The sequence below is a fragment of the Neovison vison genome, chromosome 13 (genome assembly GCF_020171115.1).
Source record: "Neovison vison isolate M4711 chromosome 13, ASM_NN_V1, whole genome shotgun sequence".
NCBI lineage: Eukaryota > Metazoa > Chordata > Mammalia > Carnivora > Mustelidae > Neogale > Neogale vison.
The window spans coordinates 117428000-117454073 of record NC_058103.1 but is presented as its reverse complement, the minus strand read 5'-3'; the positions used below and the strand labels follow the sequence as shown (position 1 = coordinate 117454073).

At 46.6% G+C, this 26074-nt stretch overlaps 1 protein-coding gene across 9 annotated transcripts in view; it reads left to right on the top strand.

The window, feature by feature from the left end:
* The window catches only part of SNUPN (snurportin 1), a 43013-nt gene extending 17634 nt beyond the window's left edge, over nucleotides 1-25379 (top strand). The window contains exons 1-10 of one of the 9 annotated variants that reach the window (XM_044231077.1): nucleotides 277-324; nucleotides 865-929; nucleotides 3325-3487; nucleotides 6831-6978; nucleotides 13962-14066; nucleotides 15233-15329; nucleotides 17020-17117; nucleotides 20260-20334; nucleotides 22092-22172; nucleotides 24785-25379. In XM_044231077.1, the coding sequence (XP_044087012.1) occupies nucleotides 3330-3487; nucleotides 6831-6978; nucleotides 13962-14066; nucleotides 15233-15329; nucleotides 17020-17117; nucleotides 20260-20334; nucleotides 22092-22172; nucleotides 24785-25105 (1083 nt within the window). In that variant the 5' untranslated portion in view covers nucleotides 277-324; nucleotides 865-929; nucleotides 3325-3329 and the 3' untranslated portion in view covers nucleotides 25106-25379. The other 8 variants (XM_044231080.1, XM_044231082.1, XM_044231081.1 and 5 more) reach the window with 8 other exon arrangements.
* The last annotated feature ends 695 nt before the right edge of the window (nucleotides 25380-26074 follow it).

Sequence of the window (26074 nt, the reverse complement as noted above, 5' to 3'; positions counted from 1 at the left end):
GCTCAGGAGTGAAGCCTCGGCCCGGCCAAGCCACCTTGAAGGAACGGTTCCGGACAGTGCACCACAAGAGCCTATGGACCCCCGCTACGGCCGACCGAGAACACTCCAGCCCCTGAAGGCGGAAATCACTGCCCGCGAGCTAGTGGACTGCGGCTGCACTACCAGCATTCTCGGCGCTGGGCGGAACCGGAAACTCCGGGCGCGTGGCTGGTGGGCCCGGCGGCGCGGCTGCGGCCCAGGGGGCGGGCCCGGCTTCCTCTGGACAGCTGATTGGTCGGCCCCCGGCAGCGCGGCCGCGGCTCCTGGAACTGTCATCTCCGCCGGGTGAGTCCTGGGTTCGAGCCTGGGCCCCTCCGGCTGCGAATTGCTTCTCGGTTCCCGGCTAGCACCCCCGGCCTTCCGAGGTGTCCCCTGTAGAGGCAGAGCCAGGCCCGGGCTCGTCTTGGGCGTGCTGCTCCTTTTCTGTTCCAGACTATTGGGCCAGGACCGCTCAGGTAGTTTTTGTGGGGGAGGGGCGAATCATGCGTAGCCTATGGGACCTCGTCCCTAGAGAAAGGTAATGCGGGGCTGTGGCATGGAGGACAACCGAGTGGATCAGGTAGAGGCCTGGGGCCTGAAGCCTGGTGAAAGCCTCAGAGGAGGCCTCAATCCCGGTCTGAGGGGTGGGAGGGGAGAAGGGGGCGGCAGGGGACTTGCGTGGGTCTGGATGAGACCGCCCAGGATGAAGTCAGAACTCCTGGAGGCAGGACCATCCGAGGAATTGGTTGAAAGCGTAGGAGCTAGCCAAGAACAGCGATAAAGGTACAGAGGACCGCCCCAGTATCCAAGGCGTGTTTAATGATTTTGTGATTCTTGGCAGAACAGGAGGCCACACCGAGATAAAGCGAGATACGACCTAAAAGTGTATTTTAGATGTGGGCATCACTTTGGTAAGCCGAAGACATAATTAATTTTTTAAAAGATTGTATTATGGAAGTGTTTAGACCTATATAAAAGTCAATAAAACACGGAAAATAGCATACCATATGGATCCAAGTTCTAGTCACCCAGCCTCAACCACAAATGGCCACCCTGGTTGCATTACACATGTGTTAAGATTCGCCTCAAATCCATACCGGTAATATGTCAATCTTAAGTTTAAAAACAAAAAAGCACCTTTCATGTTTAATGGGTATAGAGGTTCAGTTTTGCAAGATGAGAAGAGTTCTGGAAATTGGTTGCACAACAACTACTGAACTCTAACTTAAAAATGGTTAAGATGGTAAACTTTATGTCATGGGTTTTAACCACAAATCAAAAAAAAGATGCTGCAAATTAGGGGAAAAATCTGATCTTCAAATGTGCAATGGAAAGTAACTCATTGCCAAGTAGAGGCCCATAGAATTGTTTTTAACTATGGAGGCTCTGGAATGAACTTGTTGGTTTTGATGCTCAGAGCAGTGGGACCTGGCCTGGGGTACAGTTTAAGCACTGGTGGTGTCCTCTGGTTTATACTAGACCTAACCTGAAGGGTTAGGCCCACCTGGCTTTGCCAGATTTCTCTCGAATATTCCTGTTTCTTACACTCAGAGGTGTTCCTTTAACCCATAGTGAAGCTCCTGTACCTTCATTCACAGAGGGTGAGTGAAGTGTGAATTTGTCTTTTTCTCTCCATTCTTATTCTTTTTTTTTTTTTTTTTAAAGATTTTATTTATTTGACAGAGAGAAATCACAAGTAGGCAGAGAGGCAGGCAGAGAGAGAGAGGGGAGAAAGCAGGTTCCCTGTGGAGCAGAGAGCCCGACGCGGGGCTTGATCCCAGAACCCTGGGATCATGACCTGAGCCGAAGGCAGAGGCTTTAACCCACTGAGCCACCCAGGCGCCCCATTCTTTTTTTTTTTTTAAAGATTTTATTTATTTGACAGAGAGAAATCACAAGTAGATGGAGAGGCAGGCAGAGAGAGAGAGGGAAGCAGGCTCCCTGCTGAGCAGAGAGCCCGATGCGGGACTCGATCCCAGGACCCTGAGATCATGACCTGAGCTGAAGGCAGCGGCTTAACCCACTGAGCCACCCAGGCGCCCCTCCATTCTTATTCTTTAGGGCACACCTGGGTACTCTGTCTCCAATCTACTCCATCTCCCAAAGGTACCACAGGTCAGTCTTTCACACTCCTTGGTGTTAACTGGTAGGCAACCTCTCTCTTCCAAGTGAGCCCTACATGGGTAGCCCTGAAACCTCCTTTTGCCCACCCTAAACAAACAAAACAAACTATAAAATGAGAAAACAACTGCCAGGTTTGGGTTTTGGGCTCCCCTTATCTTGCTCTAGGGGCCCCAGGACCGGCTAAATTTTCTTACTGTAAGTTGGCATTTATTAGAGCCAAACAATAATTGGATAAAATTTGCATTAGAAAGTTATATTAGAGGGGTCACTTGGCCTGCCAGTTGGTGGAGCATGTGACTCTTGATCTTAGGGTTGTGAATTCAAGCCCCACATTAGGCATAGCGCTTTAAAAAAAAATAAAATGCAGGCATCTGGGTGGCTCAGTTGGTTGAGAGTCTGCCTTCAGCTCAGGTCTTGATCCCAGGGTCCTGGGATCAAGCCCTATATGGGGCTCCCTGCTGAGCAAGAAGCCTGCTTCACCCTCTCCCTTTGCCTGCTGCTCCCCCTACTTGTGTTCTCTCTCTCTCTGTCAAATAAATAAATAAAATCTTTTTAAAAATAAAATATATGCATTAAAAATAACTTACATTAGTTTTTGAGTAATGGCTATTTAGAACTATTCAGGAAAAAATTAGACACTTGATCATATCACTAGATAGTAATGATGGTAAGATGAAATTAGTGACAGGGCTGCTGGTAATGAATGACAAAGCAAAAGCTAGATTCAAACACAGGGTGAGCTTGCTTAGTGTTCTATGTGTAAATATATATATATATTTTAAAAGATTTTTATTTATTTATTTGAGACAGAGAGTGAGTGAGAGAGAGACAGCATGAGAAGGGGGATGTTAGAGGGAGAAGCAGGCTCCCCACAGGACGGGGAGCCTTACTCAGGGACTCAATCCTGGAGCAAACTGAGCCACCCAGGTGCCCTATATATATATATATCTGTTCACTGAGAGCTATCGAGATGATCGTTATTGAAGTATCTACAGGAAATAATGCTATTGCTCATATATAACTCATTTACCCTTTAACTTCCTTTTTCTCCATAGAAACAGTTGTGATTTTGGATTAAGTGAGTTTTTTTTAGGAATACAGCCATCATGTTATATCATAACTGCCTGTACACAGGAGGTGATATGAAATCAATGAACCATTTTCTTATGTTTTTCTTTGTAGGGAAGATGGAAGAGCTGAGTCAAGCCCTGGCTAGTAGCTTTTCTGTGTCTCAAGATCTGAACAGCATAGCTGCCCCACACCCCCGCCTGTCCCAGTACAAGTCTAAGCACAGTTCCTTGGAGCAGAATGAACGGCGCCGTCGGTTGTTGGAACTGCAGAAATCGTAAGGGACGCTTTAACTCTTTGGCCTCTTTCTTCAGGTTAGGAGCTGGGAGCCAACCAGGAGGCTCTAGGTCTGGTTTCTTCAAAGTAGCCCCTTTGTACATACATCTTGCCCGTGAAGTTAGGAGGCATAAATCCTGGCAGAGGTAGACATCCTGTACACTGAAAGCTTAGGAAAAGATAGAAACGACGGCAGATACTGAAATTTGAAAGCAAAAGCTCACTTATTTGGTTAAATTTTTCTTTTTTTCCTGGCAGCAGTACCGAGCTTTGCGATTTAGGGACTTGTGAAAGCCACGCCCAGACTTCCACTCCCCACATTCCCCATGTGGCTTCTGCACTCTGAATCCTGGCATTGGTGTGGTCTTCCTGTCTGCCTTCAGCCCAAATGTTTCTGTGGAGCCCTTGAGAGTTCAGTACAAATAATTCCACAGGGAATCTGAGGAAATGTCTTCCATACACTGAATTCTCAGTGCCAAGATGAGCAAGCAGGCGAAGAGAGCAGGATAGGAGAGTTTGAGGCCGGGCTGCTCTGAAGGCAGGCCCTGTCCATTTTTCCTCTGTACAACATGAGCCTCTTGGTCATAAGGAATTGAGGATTTGAAGGAACTATTAACAGCTGCACAGTTTCTCTATGATCTGCATTCTGCCCAGTGCTGCATCAGTGGCTGTATTTAGCAGAAATTGTTCCCTGTGGCCTCTGAGTTGCTTGTAGATTACATTCTCAGATCACCTCCCCCACTCCCTACCCCCACCACTGTTGTTTAAATATTATAATTAATTATCTTGGAATAGGTAACACATTGATTGTATGTATTCCAATTCAAAATTCAAGGGACGCCTGGGTGGCTCAGCTGGTTAAGCAGCTGCCTTCGGCTCAGGTCATGATCCCAGCGTCCTGGGATCGAGTCCCACATCGGGCTCCTTGCTCAGCAGAGAGCCTGCTTCTCCCTCTGCCTCTGCCTACCACTCTGTCTGCTTGTGCTCACTCTCGCTCCTCTCTCTCACTCTGACAAATAAATAAATAAAATCTTAAAAAAAAAAAAATTCAAAATTTGTACGAGTATATGGTGAAAAGTCTCCATCCCAGTATGATGCTAAGTGAAATAAGTCAGACTGAATATGATTTCACTCATATGTGGACTCTGAAAAATAAAACAATTAAATAAACAAACAAAAAGTAGAATCAGACTGTAAACACAGAGAACAAATCGGTGGCTGCCAGAGGGGAGGAGGTAGAAGGAAGGGCAAAATGGGCGAAGTGGGTGGGAGAGGCAGGCCTCCAGTTACAGAATGAATGAGTCTTGGAAATAAAAGGCACAGTGTAGGGGGCCTGGGTGGCTCAGTGGGTTAAGCCGCTGCCTTCGGCTCAGATCATGATCTCAGGGTCCTGGGATTGAGTCCCGCATCGGGCTCTCTGCTCGGCAGGGAGCCTGCTTCCTCCTCTCTCTCTCTCTGCCTGCCTTTCTGCCTACTTGTGATCTCTCTCTGTTAAATAAATAAATAAAATCTTTAAAAAAAATTAAAAAAAAATTTTAAGAAAAGGCACAGTGTAGGGTATACAGTCAATGATATTTAATAGTGTTGTATGGTGATAGATGGTAGCTACACTTGTGGTGAGCACAGGAGATAACAGAGAAGTTGCATCATTGTATGTACACTGGAAACTAATGTAACCTTATGTGTCAACTGTGCTCAACAACAAAAAAAAAATTAAGAAAATAAAAGTCTCCCTCCCAATTCTGTCCTCTGGCCATTCAGTTCCTCTCCCATATTATTAGTTTCTTTTGTATCTTTCCAAAGATATTCTGTGCAGATATGAGCAAGTGTGTGGTTGTATGTGTATATGCCATTTTTTTAAAAACAGAGGCAGCGTACAATACACTGTTCTGCACATTTTATTTAATGGCTTTTTTTGTTTGTTTGTTTTCAGAGATTCTGTATTAGTACCATCCTAATCAGCAGAAAGTCTGCTTGTCCCTCTCCTTCTGCCCCTCCCCTTGTTGTGCGCTCTCTGTCTCTTTAGGGACCCCTAAATAAATAAAATCTTTTTTTTTTTTAAAGATTTTATTTATTAATTTGACAGACAGAGATCACAAGTAGGCAGAGAGAGAGGGAGAAGCAGGCTCCCCGCTGAGCAGAGAGCCTGATGTGGGGCTCGATCCCAGGACCCTGGGATCATGACCTGAGCCGAAGGCAGAGGCTTTAACCCACTGAGCCACCCAGGCGCCCCAATAAATAAAATCTTTAATAAAAAAAAATCAAATCATAAACTAAGAGGCCTGTTATGAAAGTCAGATAAGAACTGGAGGAAGGGCACACCTGGATGGCTCAGTTGGTCAAGTGTGTGCCTTTGGCTCAGGTTATGATCCCAGGGGCCTTGGATCAAGTCCCACATCAGGCTCCCTGCTCCACGGAGTCTGTGGCTCCCTCAGCCCCTCCCCATCTTGTTCCTTCTCTCTCTCTCAAATATTTCTAAAAATTTTTTTTATTTAAAAATAAAATAATGGCTGAGCAGAGAGACCAATGTGGGGCTCAATCCCAGGACCATGGGATCATGACCTCTGCCAAAGGCAGACTCTTAACCAACTGAGCCACCCAGGTGCCCCAAATAAATAAAATCTTAAAAAAAAAAAAAAAAAGAAAGAAAGAAAGGAGCTGAAAGAAGGCCTGGCTGCTCCTTAGAAAGCCATATAAATTAGGGGCACCTGGGTGGCTTAGTCAGGTAAGCGTCCTATTCTTGATTTTGGCTCAGGTCATGAGTCGTAATCTCAGGGTTGGGCTCCATGCTCAGTGGGGAGTATGCTTGCGAGTCTCTCTCCCTCTGCCTCCCCCCACATGCACACACATTCTCTCTCTCTCTCTCTCTCAAATAAATAAATACATCTTTGAAAAATAAAGAAAGAGGGGCATCTGGGTGGCTCAGTTGGTTAAGCATCTGCCTTCAGCTCATTGGAAACTCCTCACATCTCAGTGACTCCTCTCTTTAATTACGGGGGGCCTTTGGATAAGACGCCTGCCAGGCAGGAAAGTGTCAGCTCTAAGCGGGAAGTAGAGATGGGAATCTGGAATGGTGTGTGCAGGAGCAGGGTCAGCCTTTCCAGCTAGTGAACCTTGAAAATTCCTTTCAACATGTCACTCTGTATTTAGGATACTCAGAGGAAGGCTGAGTGCACTCAGAGGGGGCTAGTTTAGCATTACAAAGGAAATTCTACCATCTCTTCCACTAGAATCCCCAGGCTGCTCCTGAACTTGAGGCCCTTGAGTTAAACTAAAATTGTCACATTGTAGGGGGTCTTCCAAGGAGACATAAAAGGCCTGTCCTTGTGCCTTCTTTTCTCCAGCAAGCGGCTAGATTACGTGAATCATGCCAGAAGACTGGCTGAAGATGACTGGACAGGGATGGAGAGTGAGGAAGAGGAAGATAAGAAAGATGACGAAGAGATGGACATTGACACCGGCAAGAAGTTACCAAAACGCTACGCTAATCAAGTGAGTAGTCCAGGGAAGATGAGGCCCAGGTCCAGCCCCATGTTGCCATAAAGAGAGGAGGAGACAGGAAGAAGGAATGGGGGACTGCAAAGAAGCTGGTTATGTGCATCAGGTATATGGACTAAGAGAAGAAATGGCTTCTGGTGCCATGTGGTAATGGGGTCGGGGAAGGCACTTGTCACTGAGGGAGGCTGGGGTGCTGGTTTGAGAACATTTACCCAATGCCACTGCAGAAAGCCACTGGGCTATTGCTACACTAACAGAGTCCATGCACTTAATATTTCTTAGTGGTCATTGTAGGGCAGCTCTAGATCGGGCCTGCCCAGGCTAGCACTGTGCCCACCCTACCTCCTAGGTTATGGGTCTTTCCTGAGCAGTAGACTAACATGTCAGTCTTGGATCTTCACATTCAGATGGTGGGAGGTGGGGAGGACAGCTGCCCTTGAATTTGGGGCACCTGGCCAGCCACGCCAGGCCTGCCAGTTGGCCTACATGAGGTTGAGGCCATGAAACAATAGATGACAATAACAAACTTGACTAAGTGGTCTGTTGGTTGCAGAAAGAAACCAGTGTGGTTTCCCACAGGGGAAGTAGGCATGGAGACCGTTCAGTACCCCATGGCACCCAGGTATTCCAGAAGGCAGGGGATGGGTCCATGTGGAGTTGGGGCTCTACCTTGCTATTATATTCTTCTCTCTAGATCTATATCTTGTCAGCTCAGAATCCTGTCCCACCTTAGGATATGGTTTCTAGGGGTGCCTGGGTGGCTCAGTCAGTTAAGTGTCTGCCTTCCGCTCACCTTATGGTCCCAGGTTCCTGGGATGGAGCCCTGCATCTGGCTCTCTGCCCAGGAAGGAGCCTGCTTCTCCCTCTTCTTATGCCTGCCGCTCCCCCTGCTTGTTCTCTTCCACCACCCCCTACCAAATAAATAAATAAAATCTTAAAAAAAAAAAAAAAGAATATGGTTTCTGGGTACACCTGCTTCCATCTTCTTTCTGTGTCCCCGATACAGCACAGTAACATCTTCTATGAAAAAGTACAGTTCCATTCTGTTCAGCAAGCATTGTTGAAGGCCCTGCTCTGTATTAAGCTAGACTACTGTGGGAAGATGGACAAGGGTCCTGTACTGGAATAAGTGGAGATTATGGTTTTTGCTGTAAGAAAGTTAGATTAGCTAACAGCAAGGAAGGAAGCAAGGTTGTGAAATCAGGAAAAGGTTATTGAAAGAGAAGGCAGCTTTTTCCTTTTTTTTTTTTTTAAAGATTTTATTTATTTATTTGACAGAGAGAGAGATGACAAAGAGGTAGAGAGGCAGGCAGAGGGAGTGGGGGAGGCAGGCTCCCTGCTGAGCAGAGAGCCCAATGCGGGGCTCAATCCCAGGACCCCAAGACCATGACCTGAGTTGAACGAAGGCAGAGGCTTAACCCACTGAGCCACCCAGGCGCCCCAGCTTTTTTCTTTTTTAAAGATTTTATTTATTTATTTGAGAGAGGGAGAGAGTGTATACATGAGCAGAGGGAGAGGCAGAGGGAGAAGCAGACTCCCCACTGAGCAGGGAAGCCCAACACAGGGGCAGGGATCATAACCTGAGCCAAAGACAGCCACTTAACCCACTGAGCCCCCCAGGCGCCCCAAGAGGAGGTAAGACATTGACAGGCAGAGGTGCAGAGCATGCCAGGGCCTTCCAGGCAGCAAGAAGAGGCTGAGCAAGAGCCCCGAGGTGGGAGGAGTATGCGGTGTGCGGAGAGCAGTGCAGGCCAGTGAGGATGGAGCAGCACAGCGCTGTGGGAAGGAATACAGCAGAAACATCTGTGGGAGTGTAGACTGTGTTTTAAATTATGGGGAACCACTGAAAATTTTTGAGCCAGGGACAGAGTTGGGACTTCGTATGACACGCATGTTTGTGTATAGGAGGGCCTAGAAGAGAGAGGCTGTAGTAGATTGCTTAGCTTTGCTAAAACCATCTGCTGCCGGTGCTGAGGGCAGTGAAGGTGTGAAGGAAATGAGGTCATGAGTGTGAGAAGTGTCGCCAGGATGAATGGATAGAATTTAACAGTGGATCGGATAGAAGAGGCAGTGTGAGAAGTGGTTAAGTGTTTAAGCTTTAAAGTCATGCCCCCTGACCTCAAAGTCAGGCTCTTTGTTGACCTTGAGCAACTCACTTAATGGCTCTAAGTTTTGGTTTCTTCTCTGTAGAGTGGGGATAGTTACAGTACTATTTCACAGGATTGTTAGAAGGATTGGAACAAATAGTATACTCTAAATACCGAGCCCAGAGCCCATAATAAATGCCCCACAAATGTTAGCTACCATTTTTTTCAACAGCCGTGTCGAGATAAATTAACATACCATATAATTCACACATTTACAGGGTACAGTTCAGTGTTTTTTGGTGTCGTCACGGAACTGTGCCACCATTGCCACTCTCTAATTCCAGAACAATTTCATCACCCCCAAAAGGACCTTCATACCCATCAGCAGTCAACTCCCATTCGTCCTTTCCCCTAGCCCTTAGCACTCAGTCATCTACTTTCTGTCTCTCTGGATTCACCTCTTCTGGACATTTCCTATAAATAGAATCATATGAGATGTGCTCTTTGTGTCTGGTTTCTTTCATTTAGCATAAGGTTTTTCAAGTTCATCTGTGTTGGAACGTGCGTGAGAACTTCATTTCTTTTTATTCCCAGATAATGTTCTGTTGTCCGGATCCCCCGCATTTGGCTGGTCTACCCATCAGGTGGTGGCATTTGAGTTGCTCCCACTTTCTGGCTGTTGTGAATAATAATGCTGCCGTGGATAGTCACGAACAAGTTTTTGCATGGATATGTTTTCATTTCTCTTGGGTATATACCTGGGAATGGAATTCCTAGGGCATATGGTCATTCTATGTTTAACATTTTGAGGAGCTGCCGGACTGTTTTGCAGAGTGACTAGAGTGTTTTACATCCCCGCCAACAGTGGAGCAGGGCTCCAGCACCTCACAACTCTGCCAGTGCTTCCTGTTGCCCATTCCTTTGAGTATAGCCATCCTGGAGGGTATGAAGTGGTGTCTCGTGGTTTGTTTTTTCAAGATTTTATTTATTTATTTGACACAGAGAGACACAGTGAGAGAGGGGACACAAGCAGGGGGAGTGGGAGAGGGAGAAGCAGGGAGCCGGAAGCAGGGCTCAAACCCAGGACCCTGGGATCATGACCTGAGCCAAAGGCAGATGCCCAACAGCTGAGCCACCCAGGTGCCCTGTGTGTCTCATGGTTTTGATTTCCATTTCCTTATGGACTAATGATATTGAGCATCTTTTCATGTGCTTATTAACCATTCGTATAGCTTCTTTGGAGAAATGTCTATGCCCTTTTTTGTTTTTTTAAGTGAGGGGGACAGGGAAAGAGAAAGAGAGAGAGAGTAGGGGCAGAAGGGGAGAAAGAGAGAGAGAGAGAATCTTAAACAGACTCCTTACTGGGCTCAGTCTCATGACCCTGAGATCATAACCTGAGCCAAAATCAAGAGTCAGATGCATGACCAAGTGAGCCACTCAAGGCGCCCCTCTATGCCCATCTTTTTTTTTTTTTTTTTTAAGATTTTATTTACTTGACAGAGAGAGATCACAAGTAGGCAGAGAGGCAGGCAGAGAGAGAGGAAGGGAAGCAGGCCCCTTGCTGAGCAGATGTGGGGCTCAATCCCAGGACCCTGAGATCGTGACCCGAGCAGAAGGCAGAGGCTTTAACCCACTGAGCCACCCAGGCGCCCCAAATACCTATGCCCATCTTTTAATTGGGTTGTCTTTTATTATTAAGTGTTAAGAGTTCTTTATATATTCTAGATACAAGTCTCTTATCAGGTAGATAATTTGCAATATTTTCTCCCATTCTGTGGGTTGTCTTTTTACTTTCTTGATAGTATCAGCAGCAACACTAAAGTTTTAAATTTTGATATAGTCTTATTTATCTATCCTTTGTTTTGTCACCTGTGCTTTTGGTGTTGTATCACTACCATTCTTTAAGGACACATTGACTGTGTATAGTTTAAGATTTGATAACAGAGGAATGCCTAGGTGGCTCAGTCAGTTAAGTGTCTGTCTTCGGCTCAGGTCATGATCCCATGGTCCTGGGATTGAGTCCTACACCTGGCTCCTTGTCTAGCCGGGAGCCTTCTTCTCCCTCTGCCTGTGGTTCCCGCTGCTTGTGCGTGCTCTTGCGCGCTCTCTCTCTGACAAATAAGTAAATAAAATCTTTTAAAAAAAATGAGATTTGGTAACAGAGAATGGTATTACCATTAACAGGGCTGCAGGGTACAGAAGGAGAAGGAGGGGAGTTTCAGGGATGGAAAGTACTTGGGCGACTGAAGGCCATGAATCCTGTTTTGGGGACTCAGAGTTAAGGTATAGAGAGAGCAAGCAGAGAAAGAGATACCATGTCGACGGCTGGAAATACAGGTCTGGAGGAAAGGAAAGCAGTCAGGAGATGAAAAAGTGGGAGAATTGGGGTACCTGGCTGGCTCAGTCAGTGGAGCGTGCAACTCTTGACCTCGGGGTTGTGAGTTTGTGCCCCATGTTGGGTGTAGAGCTTACTTAAGAAAAGAAAGAAAGAGAGAGAGGAACAGAAGGAGAATTGGGGGTGTCCTTTCAGAAGTGGCAGGTGAGGATGCAGAAGTAGATACAACCAGCCCCAAGCAGATAACATCTAAGAGAAAAGAAAAGGGGAACCTAAAACAGCCTCCTGAAGATTCTCTGGGTGTTTTGGGGGAGTGTGTGGAGGAGTGTTTGGAGGGAAAAAAAAGAATAGCACTGGCTCACATGGCCAAGGGAACATGTGTCAAGGAGAATGAGGAGGTGGTGACCGGCAGCGTCACACGAGGAGTGGAGGGGGGTGGGTAAGGGGGAGGGAAGGGAAGAGAGACAACTTGGCAGCAAGCAGGTCACTGACGGCCTCTGGCAGGGCTTCCGGGTAGCAGGTCTGGACTGAGGGTGTCAGGGTGTGGGGGAGGGCAGCATCTAGAAATATGAAGTAATTTTAAGAAGGACAAAGTGGGATAGTTTAACAGAAACACAGAGTGACAAAAGGTTTTCGTTTTTGTTTTGTTTTTGAAGATTAGGACTTGAGCAATTTGTGCGCCAAGGGGAAGGAGAGATGAAAGATTCCGTGGGGGCGATTCGGTGATGGCTGGTCTCTGTGGAGATGGGAGGAATTGTGAGCCATGAGTTAATCTTCGCAAAATTCATTTCAACACCATCACCACCACCCCCTTTTTTTTAATTTAAATTTTGTTAGTTACCTCACAGTGCAATTTTGGTTTCTGGAGTAGAATTCAGTGATTCGTCGCTTCCATGTAGCACCCGGTGCTCATCACAGGTGCCCTCCCTGATCCCCATCACTCATCTAGCCCATCCCCCCACCCACCTCCCTCTGTCATCCCTCAGTTTGTTCTTTGTCTTTAAGCGTCAATTATGGATGGGGCACCTGGGCAGCTCAGGTCCTAAGTGTCTGCCTTCAGCTCAGGTCATGATCCCAGGGTCCTGGAATTAAACCCTGCATCTGGCTCCCTGCTCTGCAGGGGACCTGCTTCTCCCTCTGCCACTCCCCCTGCTTGTGTTCGCTCTCTGGCTGTCTCTCTCTGTCAAATAAATAAAATCTTAAAAAAAAAGTCACTTCTGGCTTGTTTCCCTCTCTCCTTTTTTTCTTTTCCCCCTTCCCATATGTTCTGTTTTCTTTTTTAAATTCTACATATGAGTGAGATCATATGGTATTTGTCTTTCTCTGACTTATTTCACTTAGCATAATACACTCTAGCTCCATCCATGTCATTGCAAATAGCAAGATTTCATTCTTCATCCCCCCCTTCCTTAAGGCAGATTTCCCAACATTCTTTTTACAGTATTTGGGGTCACCAGTTTCGGAAATGATGATCTACATTAAGAGCATCTCAAGGTCAGGGACCTCATTCATCTCTGAGGTGTAGCGCCTGGAACAGAATAGTTATAAGAATGGCAGGTAGACAGACAAAGTAAGGGGAGGAAGAAGGTCCCATCACCCAGACACAGGAGGCAACGTAGAAAGAATGGGTATGGATGCAGGAAATGAAGATAAGGGGAGAAGTTGAAGCTCACAGTGAGTGGCCTCTATCCCATCAGCTGAGACAAGTCAACTAAGAGCAAGTGGGGCAGAGGTCTACAGTCAGCCTTGTGTGTATTTTCACTACACATATAGGATGTGAATTCTTTGTCATTGCAAACATTGCAGCAGCACACCCCTGTTGATTTTCTTTTCTTTAGTGTTTAATTTTTCTTTTTTTTTTAATTTTTTAAAGATTTTATTTATTTGACAGACAGAGATCACAAGTAGGCAGAGAGGCAGGCAGAGAGAGAGGAAGGGAAGCAGGCTCCCCGCTGAGCAGAGAGCCCAATATGGGTCTTGATCCCAGGACCCCAGGATCATGACCAGAGCCAAAGGCAGAGGCATTAACCCACTGAGCCACCCAGGCGCCCGTAGTGTTTAATTTCTCTAAGTAATCTCTCTACCCAGCATGTTGCTCAAATTCACAACCCGGAGATCAAGAGTCACAGGCTCTACTGACTGAGCCAGCTGGGTACCCCACCGCTGATAATTTTTTTTTAAAGATTTTATTTATTTATTTGACAAACAGAGATCACATGTAGGCAGAGAGAGCAGGCTCCCCACTGAGCATAGAGCCCAATGCAGAGCTCAATCCCAGGACCCTGAGATCATGACCTGAGCCGAAGGCAGAGGCTTAACCCACTGAGCCACCCAGGCGCCCCCACTGATGATTTTTTTTTTTTTTTTTGACAGAGATCTTAAGCAGTCAGAGAGGCAGGCAGAGAGAGAGAGGGGAAGAAGCAGAGAGCCCGATGCGGGGCTCGATCCCAAGACCCTGAGATCATGACCCGAGCTGAAAGCAGAGGCTTAACCCACTGAGCCACCCACGCGCCCCCCCACTGATGATTTTTAATGCCTTTTTTTTGTGTTCCTAGTTGATGCTGTCTGAGTGGTTAATTGACGTCCCTTCGGATTTGGGGCAGGAATGGATTGTGGTCGTGTGCCCTGTTGGAAAAAGAGCCCTGATTGTGGCCTCCAGGGTGAGTCACTGCCTCCTCCCTCTCCCAGCATGCCCGGTCTGTGGCGGGAGGGATTCTTTGCACTTTGTGTTCCTTTTTTTTTTTTTTTTTTTTTGGTGAGCATCAAAGCAAGGTTTATTGAGCGATAGCAAAGTGAGAGCACAAAGCTCCCAAGGAGGGAGGGGGCCAGAAAGGGTTGCCACTGTGGTTTCTAAGTCCAAGGGTTTTTATAAGCTTCTTAGGGGGCTGTTTTCATCTGATTAACCCTCCCTGTGCCGGTCATCCAAACATGGGAAAGGGTGGAGGTCTCCTTCCAGGATGGTGTAAGATCCTTTCAAGAGTGGTTTCCTTGGGGCGCCTGGGTGGCTCAGTGGGTTAAAGCCTCTGCCTTCGGCTCAAGTCATGATACCAGAGTCCTGGGATCAAGACCCGCATCAAGCTTTCTGCTCAGCAGGGAGCCTGCTTCCTCTCTCTCTGCCTGCCTCTCTGCCTACTTGTGATCTCTGTCTGTCAAATAAAAGAGTGGTTTCCTCTGAGGTCAGGGGCCCCTTGACCCTACTTGTCTGCCTTCCAACTGTCCTTCATCATTCTCCCCTCTGAAGAGGTAACCCTAACTGCTATTAGGGGAGAAGGGTGGCGACCGTTCAAAGCTACTTCCTGCTGGTCAGGGTGTTGGATGGGGCGCCTGTCAGGATTCCTCTTGTCCCGATCTATCAAGAGGTCCTCTGTAGATGTCTGATTTGACCTCCATGTGAGCCTCCATCTGAACCACCTTTCGGAGTTTGATGACCTTTATCTGTTAGTTGTCCTTAACAATGGTGCAGATCCTGGATGAGCCCCCATAAATGTTTTAGGACTTTTTTCTCTGTCGGTGCCTGTGGTTCTTGGTCACACCACTTTGAAGAATGAAGAGGTAGACCAGACAGAGTAGTGAGCAGCAAAGCAAGGTTTAATGACCAACAGCAAAGTGAGGGTACAAAGCTCCCAAGGAGGGAGGGGGCCTGAGAAGGTCACCTGTGCTTTGAGTTCCCTATCTCTTGCAGCCACTGGGTCTGGCATGGATGTTGAAACACTTTCCTGCAGGTGGGCTAAGTTGAGAGCCGTCTTTGGGCCTGACACCCCTGCAGACTGGAAGCAGAGGGTGAGGAGACCTTGATGCCTAATGGGAATGGTAACTTTCCACACAGGGTTCTACCAGTGCCTACACCAAGAGTGGTTACTGTGTCAACAGGTTTTCTTCCCTTCTGCCAGGGGGCAACAGACGAAACTCAACAACAGCAAAAGGTACCTACATAAAATTATCTATTTATTCAGTTTGTTTGTGTGTTTAGAAATATATATTTTAAAGTAATCTCTACACTCAACAAGGGTTCAAACTCCTGACCCCAAGGTCAAGAGTCACAAGTTCTACCAACTGAGCCAGCCAGGTGCCCTATTTATTAAGTTTTGTAATTAGTAAAAGACAGTGGAAGGTCCTTGGTTACTTGCTTTAAAGACTCACTTTGAAAGTATACCTTTGAAACTGTAGCTCTCGATTTAGGCCATCTCCTTCAAGTTCAAGGAAGTTGAATCCACTGAATTCAGGCCATCTTCAAGGTCAAGCCTCCTCAGTTACAGAACAGATGCAGTCCTGTGAGGACTGCTGGGCAACAAACCCCTGAATTAAAGTCGACACACCTTCCCCATGGACACCCATTACAAGTGACACATGCAGTTTTGGGTGGGGGAGGTCCCTTGGAATGCCGAGTGTAAATTACGGAGAGCTGCTTCTGGGGCTTCCTGCCAAATTCCCTATCCTCCTTTATCATTGTTCTAACCATAGCCTCTCCAACCTAGACTCTGCTGAGGAGACTAAGTTCATGGAGGTTAAATCACTTGCAGGCAGTCATTCATCGAAGTGGCAGAGCTGGACCTGAAACGCTGTTCTCTTCCCTGCCGGCTCAGGCTCCCTGGGTGGTTCTTCATGTGCTTGTTACCCAGCCTAGCCTTTCCTGTTAGCTTCTAGAGGGTCTCACATGTGCCCTTTGGCTCACCCATCCTCATGTCTTTCTCCTACTCCTTACACCCACTCCTAGCTCTGGTCAGCTCACTTGCCTGCTTGTTCCCCCCCTGTGGCCAGTTCATTTCAAACCTGGAGGCCTTTCCTCATGTCAAGTCATTATTCTGGCCTGAAATGCCCTCCCACCTCCTTTCTGCCCTGTTGTTTTAGTCCTCTGATCCCGGAAAACTACATCTCTTCCATGCTTTCTCTTCCGTGAAGCGTTTCCTGCTTCTTTAGTCTCCCTCTTCTGGAATTCCTGTTGCTCTTAGTTTGTGTGGTACAGTTCCACTCTTGGTTCTTTTTCTCTGTGATCATCTTATCTCTTTACCTAGATTGTAAGTTCCTTAAAGGCAGAGACTACTTAGAGTTAATTTTACCCACAGAACACACCACCTATGATAGGAACTCAAAAGTGCATGTAAATTAAAATGGAAGATTGCTTGCTTTTGGATCGGAGCTTTCCTAAGATGAGTAAATGTCCCAGTTTATCTAAAAGTTTAGAATTCCTACTCGGAGCTTTCCTAAGATGAGTAAATGTCCCAGTTTATCTAAAAGTTTAGAATTCCTACCTGGCTTAAGGGTCGCCTTGATCTCTTTCATGCTGTCCTGCTCACATCACCCTTCAGCAGCACCAGGAGCAAGAAAGGGCCATGAAGAACTTTCTCCCTGGGGTGCGTGGGTGGCTTAGTCATTGAGCATCTGCCTTTGGCTTAGGTCATGATCCCAAAGTTCCAGGATCAGGACCTGCATCAGGCTCCCTGCTTCGTGGGAGACCTGCTTCTCCCTCTCCCACTCCCCCTGCTTGGATTCCCTCTCTCGCTGTGTCTCTGTCAAATAAATAAATAAAATCTTTTAAAAAAAAACCACCTTTCTCCCTAATGAAGTCTGATTGGAACGGGCACCCGGTACTCACTTTCTGCTCTGTGTCCCCAGACTACACCATTCTGGACTGCATTTACAGTGAGGTGAACCAGACCTACTATGTTCTGGATGTGATGTGCTGGCGGGGACACCCTTTTTATGATTGCCAGGTAAGGACGGGTCCTCTCCGCGCGTCTTCCCCTGTTTTCTCCTCTCCTCCCAGGAAAGTGACTCCGCATGTGGGTTTGGTACGTGACCAGCTTCTGTGTGTGCACAGGATGTGGTATATCAAGAACATTATCTAATGTTCCTTGTATCTTTGTGTTTAAATTAGCTTCGTTTTTAAAAAAAAGAAGAAGAAGTAGGAGGAACTAAGGGAAGTACAGCAATCTTGAGGGGAGGAAAGAGTGAAACGGAGCAGAGGGGTAGGCTGGGACTTTGTAAAAGTTGCAGCCGCCCCCTCCCCTCTCTCCAGAGTAGAGGAGGATTGCTGGCAGGGAAGACTGTGGGCAACAGGGATGCCACCTTGGGCAGGCTGCGCAAGGAAGAGAAGGTGGAATTAAGTCACCATCGGAGAGTCTCCAGCCAGCTCTGCTGTCTCGCCAACTACATCCTGACCCTGAAAACAGCAGGGCCTCCTTCGTATGACACAACGGCTCGAATCTCTGAGGGGCCAGCTTTGGAAGGAGATTTTCCAAGTGAGGAGAACCCCCCCCAATATTGTCCCCTCAAGTTTCACCTTCCCCCAAGGTTTTTCTGAGATTGGCGATTCCTATGAGTGACAGTCGCAGACCCTGGAGTGAAGCTGGGTCAACTCCTTAGCTCCATTTCTGTTTCCAACACTCCCGCAACATTGTCTCAGTTTTCTAGTGGTGATTTTTTTGTCCTCCCTGTCAATTAGTTTATCACAGTCCTTCTCACTGTGGTTAGAAATGCAAATTGGCAGACCTTATGAATCTGAGACTCTGGGGTCAGCTCACATTTTAACAAGCTTCAGGACCATCCTGATGCAGGCCCAAGTGTGAATCGCAGGTTGTCACCATAGGCTGCTGCTTTCTGTAGCCATGAGCCAGAGCATGGTTCCCAAAAGTATGAGGCTAGTTGGTGGTGCCACAGAATTCGAAAACATGCTTTGTCCTAACAATAATAGCTAAGACTTGCATTGCCAAGCACGTTTGAGCACTATATCACTGAAGCCCTTATAACGACACTCTAAGGTGAGTGCTGTTGTTATTCCTCACATATAGGCATGGGAAGCTGAGAGCCACAGATGGTAAGTACCTTGCTCTAGAGCAAAGACACACCTAAAACTCAGATCTTATAAAATCAGTGTCGAACATATTTTCCTTTAATTTTGCTGAAGGATATTTCATAACATGTATTCACAACCTGTAAATTTGGTTACTAGAATTACCTTTATTTCGGGGCGCCTGGGTGGCTCAGCTGGCTAAGCGTCTGCCTTAGGCTCAGGTCATGATCCTGGGGTCCAGGGATTGAGCCTCATGTCAGGCTTCCTGCTCAGCAAGGAACCTCCTTCTCCCTCTGCCCTGCCCCCTGCTTCTGTGCACACCACATGTACACGCTCTCTCTCTCAAATAAATAAAATCCTTAAAAATAAATAAAATTACCTGTATTTCTATAATATATAGAATAGACTTCTTAAACATTTTTTTTGAAGTTTTTATTTATTTAACAGAGAGAGACACAGCGAGAAAGGGAACACAAGCAGGGGGAGTGAGAGAGGGAGAAGTAGTCTTCCTGCAGAACAGGGAGCCTGATGCAGGGCTCGATCCCAGGACACTAGGATCATGACCTGAGCTGAAGGCAGACACTTAATGACAGCCACCCAGGCACCCCAGACTTTCTTCAATTTTTAAAAGCAAAATACTGTACAAGAAACAAAAGGCACTTAATAGCTACAGAAGGATACATATCAGGAATTCAGAAAATAAAGTAGTTTATAAGAAGTTACAACTACATAGTAGTTTCTTTTTTTTTTTTTTAAAGATTTTATTTATTTATTTGACAGATAGAGATCACAAGTAGGTGGAGAGGCAGGCAGAGAGAGAGGAGGAAGCAGGCTCCCCATCGAGCCTGATGTGGGGCTCGATCCCAGGACCCTGGGATCATGACCTGAGCCGAAGGCAGAGGCTTTAACCCACTGAGCCACCCAGGTGCCCTACATAGTAGTTTCTAATCCTCAGAATTAAAATAAAACAGGGCGCCTGGGTGGCTCAGTGGGTTAAGCCGCTGCCTTCGGCTCAGGTCATGATCTCAGGGTCCTGGGATCGAGTCCCGCATCGGGCTCTCTGCTCAGCAGGGAGCCTGCTTCCCTCTCTCTCTCTGCCTGCCTGCCTCTCCTACTACTTGTGATTTCTCTCTGTCAAATAAATAAATAAAATCTTTAAAAAAAAAAAGAATTAAAATAAAACAGATGTTAACATAATGTGCTTTGGAGTTAGAGTACAGGGTCGCCTTGTATTTTCTGTGGGGAAATGATACAATCTCTGTGGGCCTCAGAGTCCTCAACTGTAGAATGGAGATAATCATAATCCAACTCTCAGAGTGTGGTTGAGGGTTAATAATGATGTGCATAAAGTCCTTAGCATGGAGCCTGACACCTAGTAGGCCTTCAGTGATATATGTTGGCTCGACTACTATTAAAAAACCTTACTGGCAGGGCGCCTGGGTGGCTCAGTGGGTTAAAGCCTCTGCCTTTGGCTCTGGTCATGAGCCCAGGCTCCTGGGATCAAGCCCCACATCGTACTCTCTGCTCAGCAGGGAGTCTGCTTCCCCCTCTCTCTGCTTGTCTCTCTGCCTATTTGTGATCTCACTTTCTGTCAAATAAATCTTTAAAAAAAATTTTTTTAAATAAATAAATAAAATAAAAATCCTTTTAAAAAAAACCTTACTGGGTTTTAAGAAAAAAATCTTCAGGGGCGCCTGGGTGGTTCAGTGGGTTAAAGCCTCTGCCTTTGGCTCAGGTCATTATCCCAGGGTCCTGGGATCGAGCACCACATCGGGCTCTCTGCTCAATGGGGAGCCTGCTTCCTCCTCTCTCTCTGCCTGCCTCTCCACCTACTTGTGATCTCTGTCTGTCAAATAAATAAATAAAATCTTTCCAAAAAAAAATCTTGAGGTTTTATAAACATATTCCTGACCTTATGGCAGTATTTGAAGGAATAATGAGGGTAATGATAGAGGGGCTTAAGTCTCTAAAAATTAGGTGGCTATTTAGAATGGGGAGTTTTGTTCATGTTATAGTTTGAAATGAGCAGCATTTCATCTTTCTGTTTCCCTTCTCTGTGGCAGACTGATTTCCGATTCTACTGGATGCATTCAAAGCTACCAGAAGAAGGACTGGGAGAGAAAACCAAGCTCAATCCTGTAAGGCCTGGTGTTAGGACTGTAGGATTCTTTTATTTTATTTTTAAGATTTTTATTTATTTATTTGACAGAGAGAGATCACAAGTAGGCAGAGAGAGAGAGAGAGAGAGAGGAGGAAGCAGGCTCCCCGCTGAGCAGAGAGCCCGATGCAGGACTCGATCCCAGGACCCTGAGATCATGACCCGAGCCAAAGGCAGCGGCTTAACCCACTGAGCCACCCAGGCGCCCGGACTGTAGGATTCTTTGGGGGGGGGGGGTTGGTTTGGATTGTTCTCTTATCTAAATGTAATCATTATGAATGAAATTATCTTGTTGTTGAGGTAGCATGGCACAATGGGAAGGATGTGGGCTTACCAGCCTTTCACATCTGAACCAGTTTTGGCTTTAACAATTACTAGCTAAAGTTGATAATCTCATTTGGCCTTAGTTTCTCCATCTGTGTAATAGGGTTAATAACACCCGCTTTACAGGGTTGTTCTAAGAACCAAGGGATATGAAGTGTGCATGTTCTCCTAACATGATGCTTATGGTAGTCACTCAATAAATATAAAATGATAGTTGATATAAAATGCTAGTAACTGCTTTTATTAATAATGCTCTTTAGAGCTCTAGTATAGTGGTTCTCAAACTGTAGCATTGTCAGCAGTATCCGGAGGCCTGATAAACATAGTTGCCTGGGCCTCCCCTTTGGAGTTTCTGATTCAGTAGGTCAGGGTGAGCCTGAGGATTTGCATTTCTAACTCTGGGGAGTGTTGCTGGTGCTGCTAGTCCACAGACCACATTTGAGAACTTCTGTTCTTGTATCTGAGCTGAGAGTGACCTCATCTAGTCAGCTGCCTCATTTGACAGATGAGGATGTAAGCTCAGAGAGGGACTGCCTTCCCCAAGGTCCCACAGCCCAGGATGCCAGCCCCTGTGTCTTTGCTACCCACTCAGCAATTAAATATGCGACAGCTACGTTCAGGGCATTTTATTAGCAAAGCCCTGTAGATTGGCATTTGCTTGGATTGCTTACAACACTTTTAAAGGCATTTGGATAACCAATTACAGGACAGGTCAGCATCAGTAATGTTACCAGGAAGGTCCTGGAAGAACATGTATTGAGGAAGGGGAGCATGGGAGCAGCTGTGTCTGAAATGTTCTAAGAGCTCTGCGTGTATTATTCCACTAAACCTGTGCAACGATCCTATGAGGGAGATACTTTTATTATCCTATTTTATAGATGGGAAAGCAGAGACATATACAGATGAAATGATGCAAAGTTGGGAGTGAAACCCAACCAATCTGACTTTAGAGTTTTAGTCCTAATCACTTTGTTACACTGTTTGTTCAGGCTAAAAATCCATGCTAATATGAAAGGAGCTGCACTAGCCCTTCTTAGGACTGTCATATGGCTTTAAGAATAACATATGGTCCCTAAATCTAGCACAGGACAGTGGTTCTCAGTCCTGGTTGTGTGTCAGAATCAACTGGATAGCTTTAAAGAAAAAAAACAAAGAAAGAAAAAATGCCTGGGACTCATCCCAGGCCAATTCAGTCAGAATCTTGGGGTGGGGCCTGGACTTGAGTGATTTTTAAGAGTTCCCTTGGTGATTCTTGTGGCTAAAGCAAGGTTGAGAATTAACAACCCAGTAATTCAGAGGGTGGGGGTGGGTAGGGAAGGATGAGACTGAACTTTTCTTCTTTAATACAGTTTCACTTGCTGGAACCAATATTATTTGTAACATGTACTAATTCTTTGCTCTAATTTATTTTAGTTTAAATTTGTCGGACTAAAGAATTTCCCTTGTACTCCGGAGAGCCTATGTAAGGTGCTGTCTATGGATTTCCCTTTTGAGGTAACCACCTTTGTCCTTACTGCTCTGATGAGACTGCAGGACTCAGGGAAGCTTGGTCATGTAGACTCTTCGGATATCCTCTGACTTTGCTGTGTCAGAGCATCAGAGAAGGGCTGGAAGCTGATTCCTGGGAAAGATGTGCCACTGCCCTTCAAAACCTCAGCTCTGCCTGACTAGATAAGTCAGAATGCCAGAGCTGGAAGGGCCCTGGAAGGACAGCTCATCTACACCCCTCATTGTATAGATGGAAAGGTGGGGGCACAGGTAGGGACAAGGCTTCCTTCCATTCCTAGGTCCTTCGTGGGTACCTCTTTTCTGCTATGAACCTGAGAGCCAGGTCGCTTGTTTGACTGCCATAGCTGTGGGTAGAGTTGGGGGCTTCTGTGACTGACAGACCAAGGTGGGGGATGAACTCTTATCCTCCCTCCCAAGACAGATGGTCCCTGGGGGTGGTGGTGCTTGCTGAGCAGTAGCTGAGAGCAGGGTGACCAGCCTGTCCAGTTTGTCCAGAACTTCCCCAGTTTAGCACTGGTCTCACATCCCTAGAATCTCCTCAGTCCTGGGCAGTCTTTTGTCATCCTTAGAACCTGCAGTTACGGTCTCCAGGCTCAGCACAAAAACTTTTCTTTGCCCCTCACACCCTTTAAAATTCTGCCTAGTCACCCACAAGAATTTGCTTGAACTTGGAGCTCCTGGGTGGCTCAGTGGGTTAAGCCTCTGCCTTCAGCTCAGGTCATGATCTCAGAGTCCTGGCATCAAGCCCCGCATTGAGCTCTCTGCTCAGCCAGGAGCCTGCTTCCCCCCCCCCACACACACACCTCTCTGCCTACTTGTGATCTCTCTCTCTCTCTGTCAAATAAATAAATAAAATCTTAAAAAAAAAAAAAAAAGAATTTGCTTGAACCCAATATTTTGCTAAAAGGGTCACAGCTCCCAGGGCGCCTGGGTGGCTCAGTGGGTTAATCCTATGCCTTAGGCTCAGGTCATGGTCTCAGGATCCTGGGATCGAGCCCCATATTGGGCTCTCTGCTCATAAGGGAACGTGCTTCCTTCTCTCCCTCTGCCTGCCTCTCTGCCTCCTTCTAATCTCTCTCTCTGTCAAACAAATAAATAAAATCTTTTTTTTTTTTAAAGATTTTATTTATTTACTTGAGAGAGAGAGTGAGAGTGAGAGAGAGAGAGCATGAGAGGGGAGTGGGAGAGGGAGAAGCAGGCTCCCCGCTGAGCAGGGAGCCTGATGTGAGACCGGATCCCAGGACTCCGGGATCATGACCTGAGCTGAAGGCAGTCGCTTAACCAACTGAGCCACCCAGGCGCCCCAAATAAATAAAATCTTAAAAAAAGAAGAAAAAAAAAAAAAAAAAGGATCAGAGCTTCCCAAATGAGGAAATGGCAAACAAAGGCCAAGTTGCCTTCATTTCTGGGAGTCAATTAAGAAGGTGGTAAGAACACCATCTTTATTTATAATCCGTATGCCCCAGTGACAATAAATGCTTTTTAGAGATGAGTCACTGAATCATGGAAAAGAAAATGTGGGACTGTAGGAGGTCTTCCCGTTGAGAAAAACTGAGTTTCCCAGAACATAGCTCGCAGACAATTTAGGGGGAGGTGTGGCAACCAACAATGGCATGGGGAACAGAGCTTCCTGACAGCCTGTTTCCCCTGTGCTCAGCAGTCCAGCGTCTTGGAGGGGCCTGTCCAGTTCCCCTGCTTTGTTCCCTGTGTGGAATACATTCTCCATTACAGAGACATCTGAGTGGTGAAAAATGCATGGAATCTGGGGACAGAAGACCCGGGCTCAAGTTGAATTTCAGCTTCATACTGTGTTTTTATTTTTATTTAGTTTTACTTATTTTTTTAATTTTTTTAAATTTTTTTTTAAGGATTTTTATTTGTTTACTTGAGAAAGAAAGTGAGCAAGAGAGAGAAAGAGAGCACAAGCCAGGGAAGGGGCAGAGGGAGAGGGAGAAGCAGACTTCACATCAAGTAGGGAGCCCCATATAAGGCTCCATCCCAGGACCCTGGGACTGTGACCTGAGCCGAAGGCAGATGCTTAACCGAGTCACCCAGGTGCTCCTGTTTTGTTTTCTTTTTAAGATTTATTTATTTTAGAGAGATTGAGAGCCCAAGTGGGAAGGGAGGGAAAGGAAGAGAGAATCTCATGCTGACACCATACTGAGTGGGGAGCCCCATGCGGGGCGCAATCTCATGACTCTGAGATCACCACCTAAGCTGAAACCAAGAGTCAGGCACTCAACCGACTCTGCCACCTGAGCCCCCCCATACTGTGTTTTTAGGGAGGACCCCAGAACTAGCCCTAGCCTGTTTTCTTAAACACCCTCGATGGTGGGCAGGAGGATAAAGTAGCGGGTAGCAAGCAGCCTGTAAACAAGAAGGTGCTATGTATGTTTTTAATTTTCTAAAATTTAATTTACTAGGCCATTTCTTCATCTAGAGAAATTGTGCACCTGTGAGAAACAAGGATTCTTCTCCCTCTGGCAGTGATCCAGAAAAGGGAGTTGGCCCGCTAGAGCTGCCCCTGTGTGCCTAGGCTCTTCTGGAAACAGGGGGGCCCAGAAGTCATTTTGGTCACTCGCTTCCCCTTTTTGTAGGTAGATGGACTCCTCTTCTACCACAAGCAGACCCACTATAGCCCTGGAAGCACTCCTCTGGTGGGCTGGCTGCGCCCCTACATGGTGTCAGATGTTCTTGGCGTAGCCATGCCAGCCGGCCCGCTGACCACCAAGCCGGAATACGCCAGGCTCCAGCTCCAGCAGATTATTGAGCATAAAAGAAGCCAGGAAGGCATGAAGGAGAATGTTGCACACAAGGCATCCGAGAACGGGCGCTATGAGTTGGAACACCTGTCCACCCCCAGGCCGAAGAGTCCTTCCCGTAGCCTGGACCCCACTGAGAGCCTCATGGAGAACTAAACAGCGTGGCTCCTTGTGGAATCACAGGATGGTGCTTCGTCCCAAAAAGAAAGCTGGGGAGGAAGATAGTGACAACATCAGGTTATTTCACTTTAGAGTGGACTTTCCAAAGCCACTCCAGCTGGATACAGCTTACCTCCTATCAGAAAAGAAATGCTGGCTCAGACCGTTGAATGAGGTTCCCAGATTGGGTGGTCTTTGGATTTGAGCAGTAATTCCTGTAAAAAGTGTATCCCAGATATTCACAGTGTAAATATAGGTAATTCTTACGAAAGAAGTTGTTTGTGGTTCTTAAACTTTAGCTGGTCATGACCCTCCCCAACCTTGACTCTCCCCCTCCTCCCCCGCCCTGCCCCAGGTACCTGAACCATGACTGTTCAAGTCTTGGCCCATTTCACTGTTTTTAGCACTTAAGCATTCTGCTGAGTTTCCAGTTGCTGCTGTTACTGACGTCATTTTCTAAAAGGTCTTACCAGGAACTGCAGTTCTTGGTATTTGAATATGTTCCCTCTTCTGAGAAGTGTGATTTTCTTTGGTTTAGACAATGCCAGAGATAAAATGCAAATGGAGTTCATTCACAACTTCAACAAACATTGAGCCTTCCAGAAGATAAGCCCTGTGCTGGGCCAGCAGTGATGTAGATAAAGGGGGTTGTGGAGATAGATAGGACTCAGACTCTGCCCTTGTGGATTAACAATCCAGTGGAGGAAAGGAACCCACCAGCAGGAAGGTGAGAAGATTGCTTTAGGGCTGAAAGATGCAGAGAGCCTGGGGCAGGATAGCAGAGGGCAGGAGCTCCAACCCTAGAGGAAACTGGAATTAGACTGAGGCTGAGGGCAGGATTGAAAGTGCTCCAGGGACAAGGAGAACAGGAGGAGAGCAGGAGTTTCTCACTGAGGCTGGAGGGTATGCAGCTGCTCCCTCTGGAGCAGGCCAGACTCGCTCTGGGACCTGAAACAGGTTCAGCAT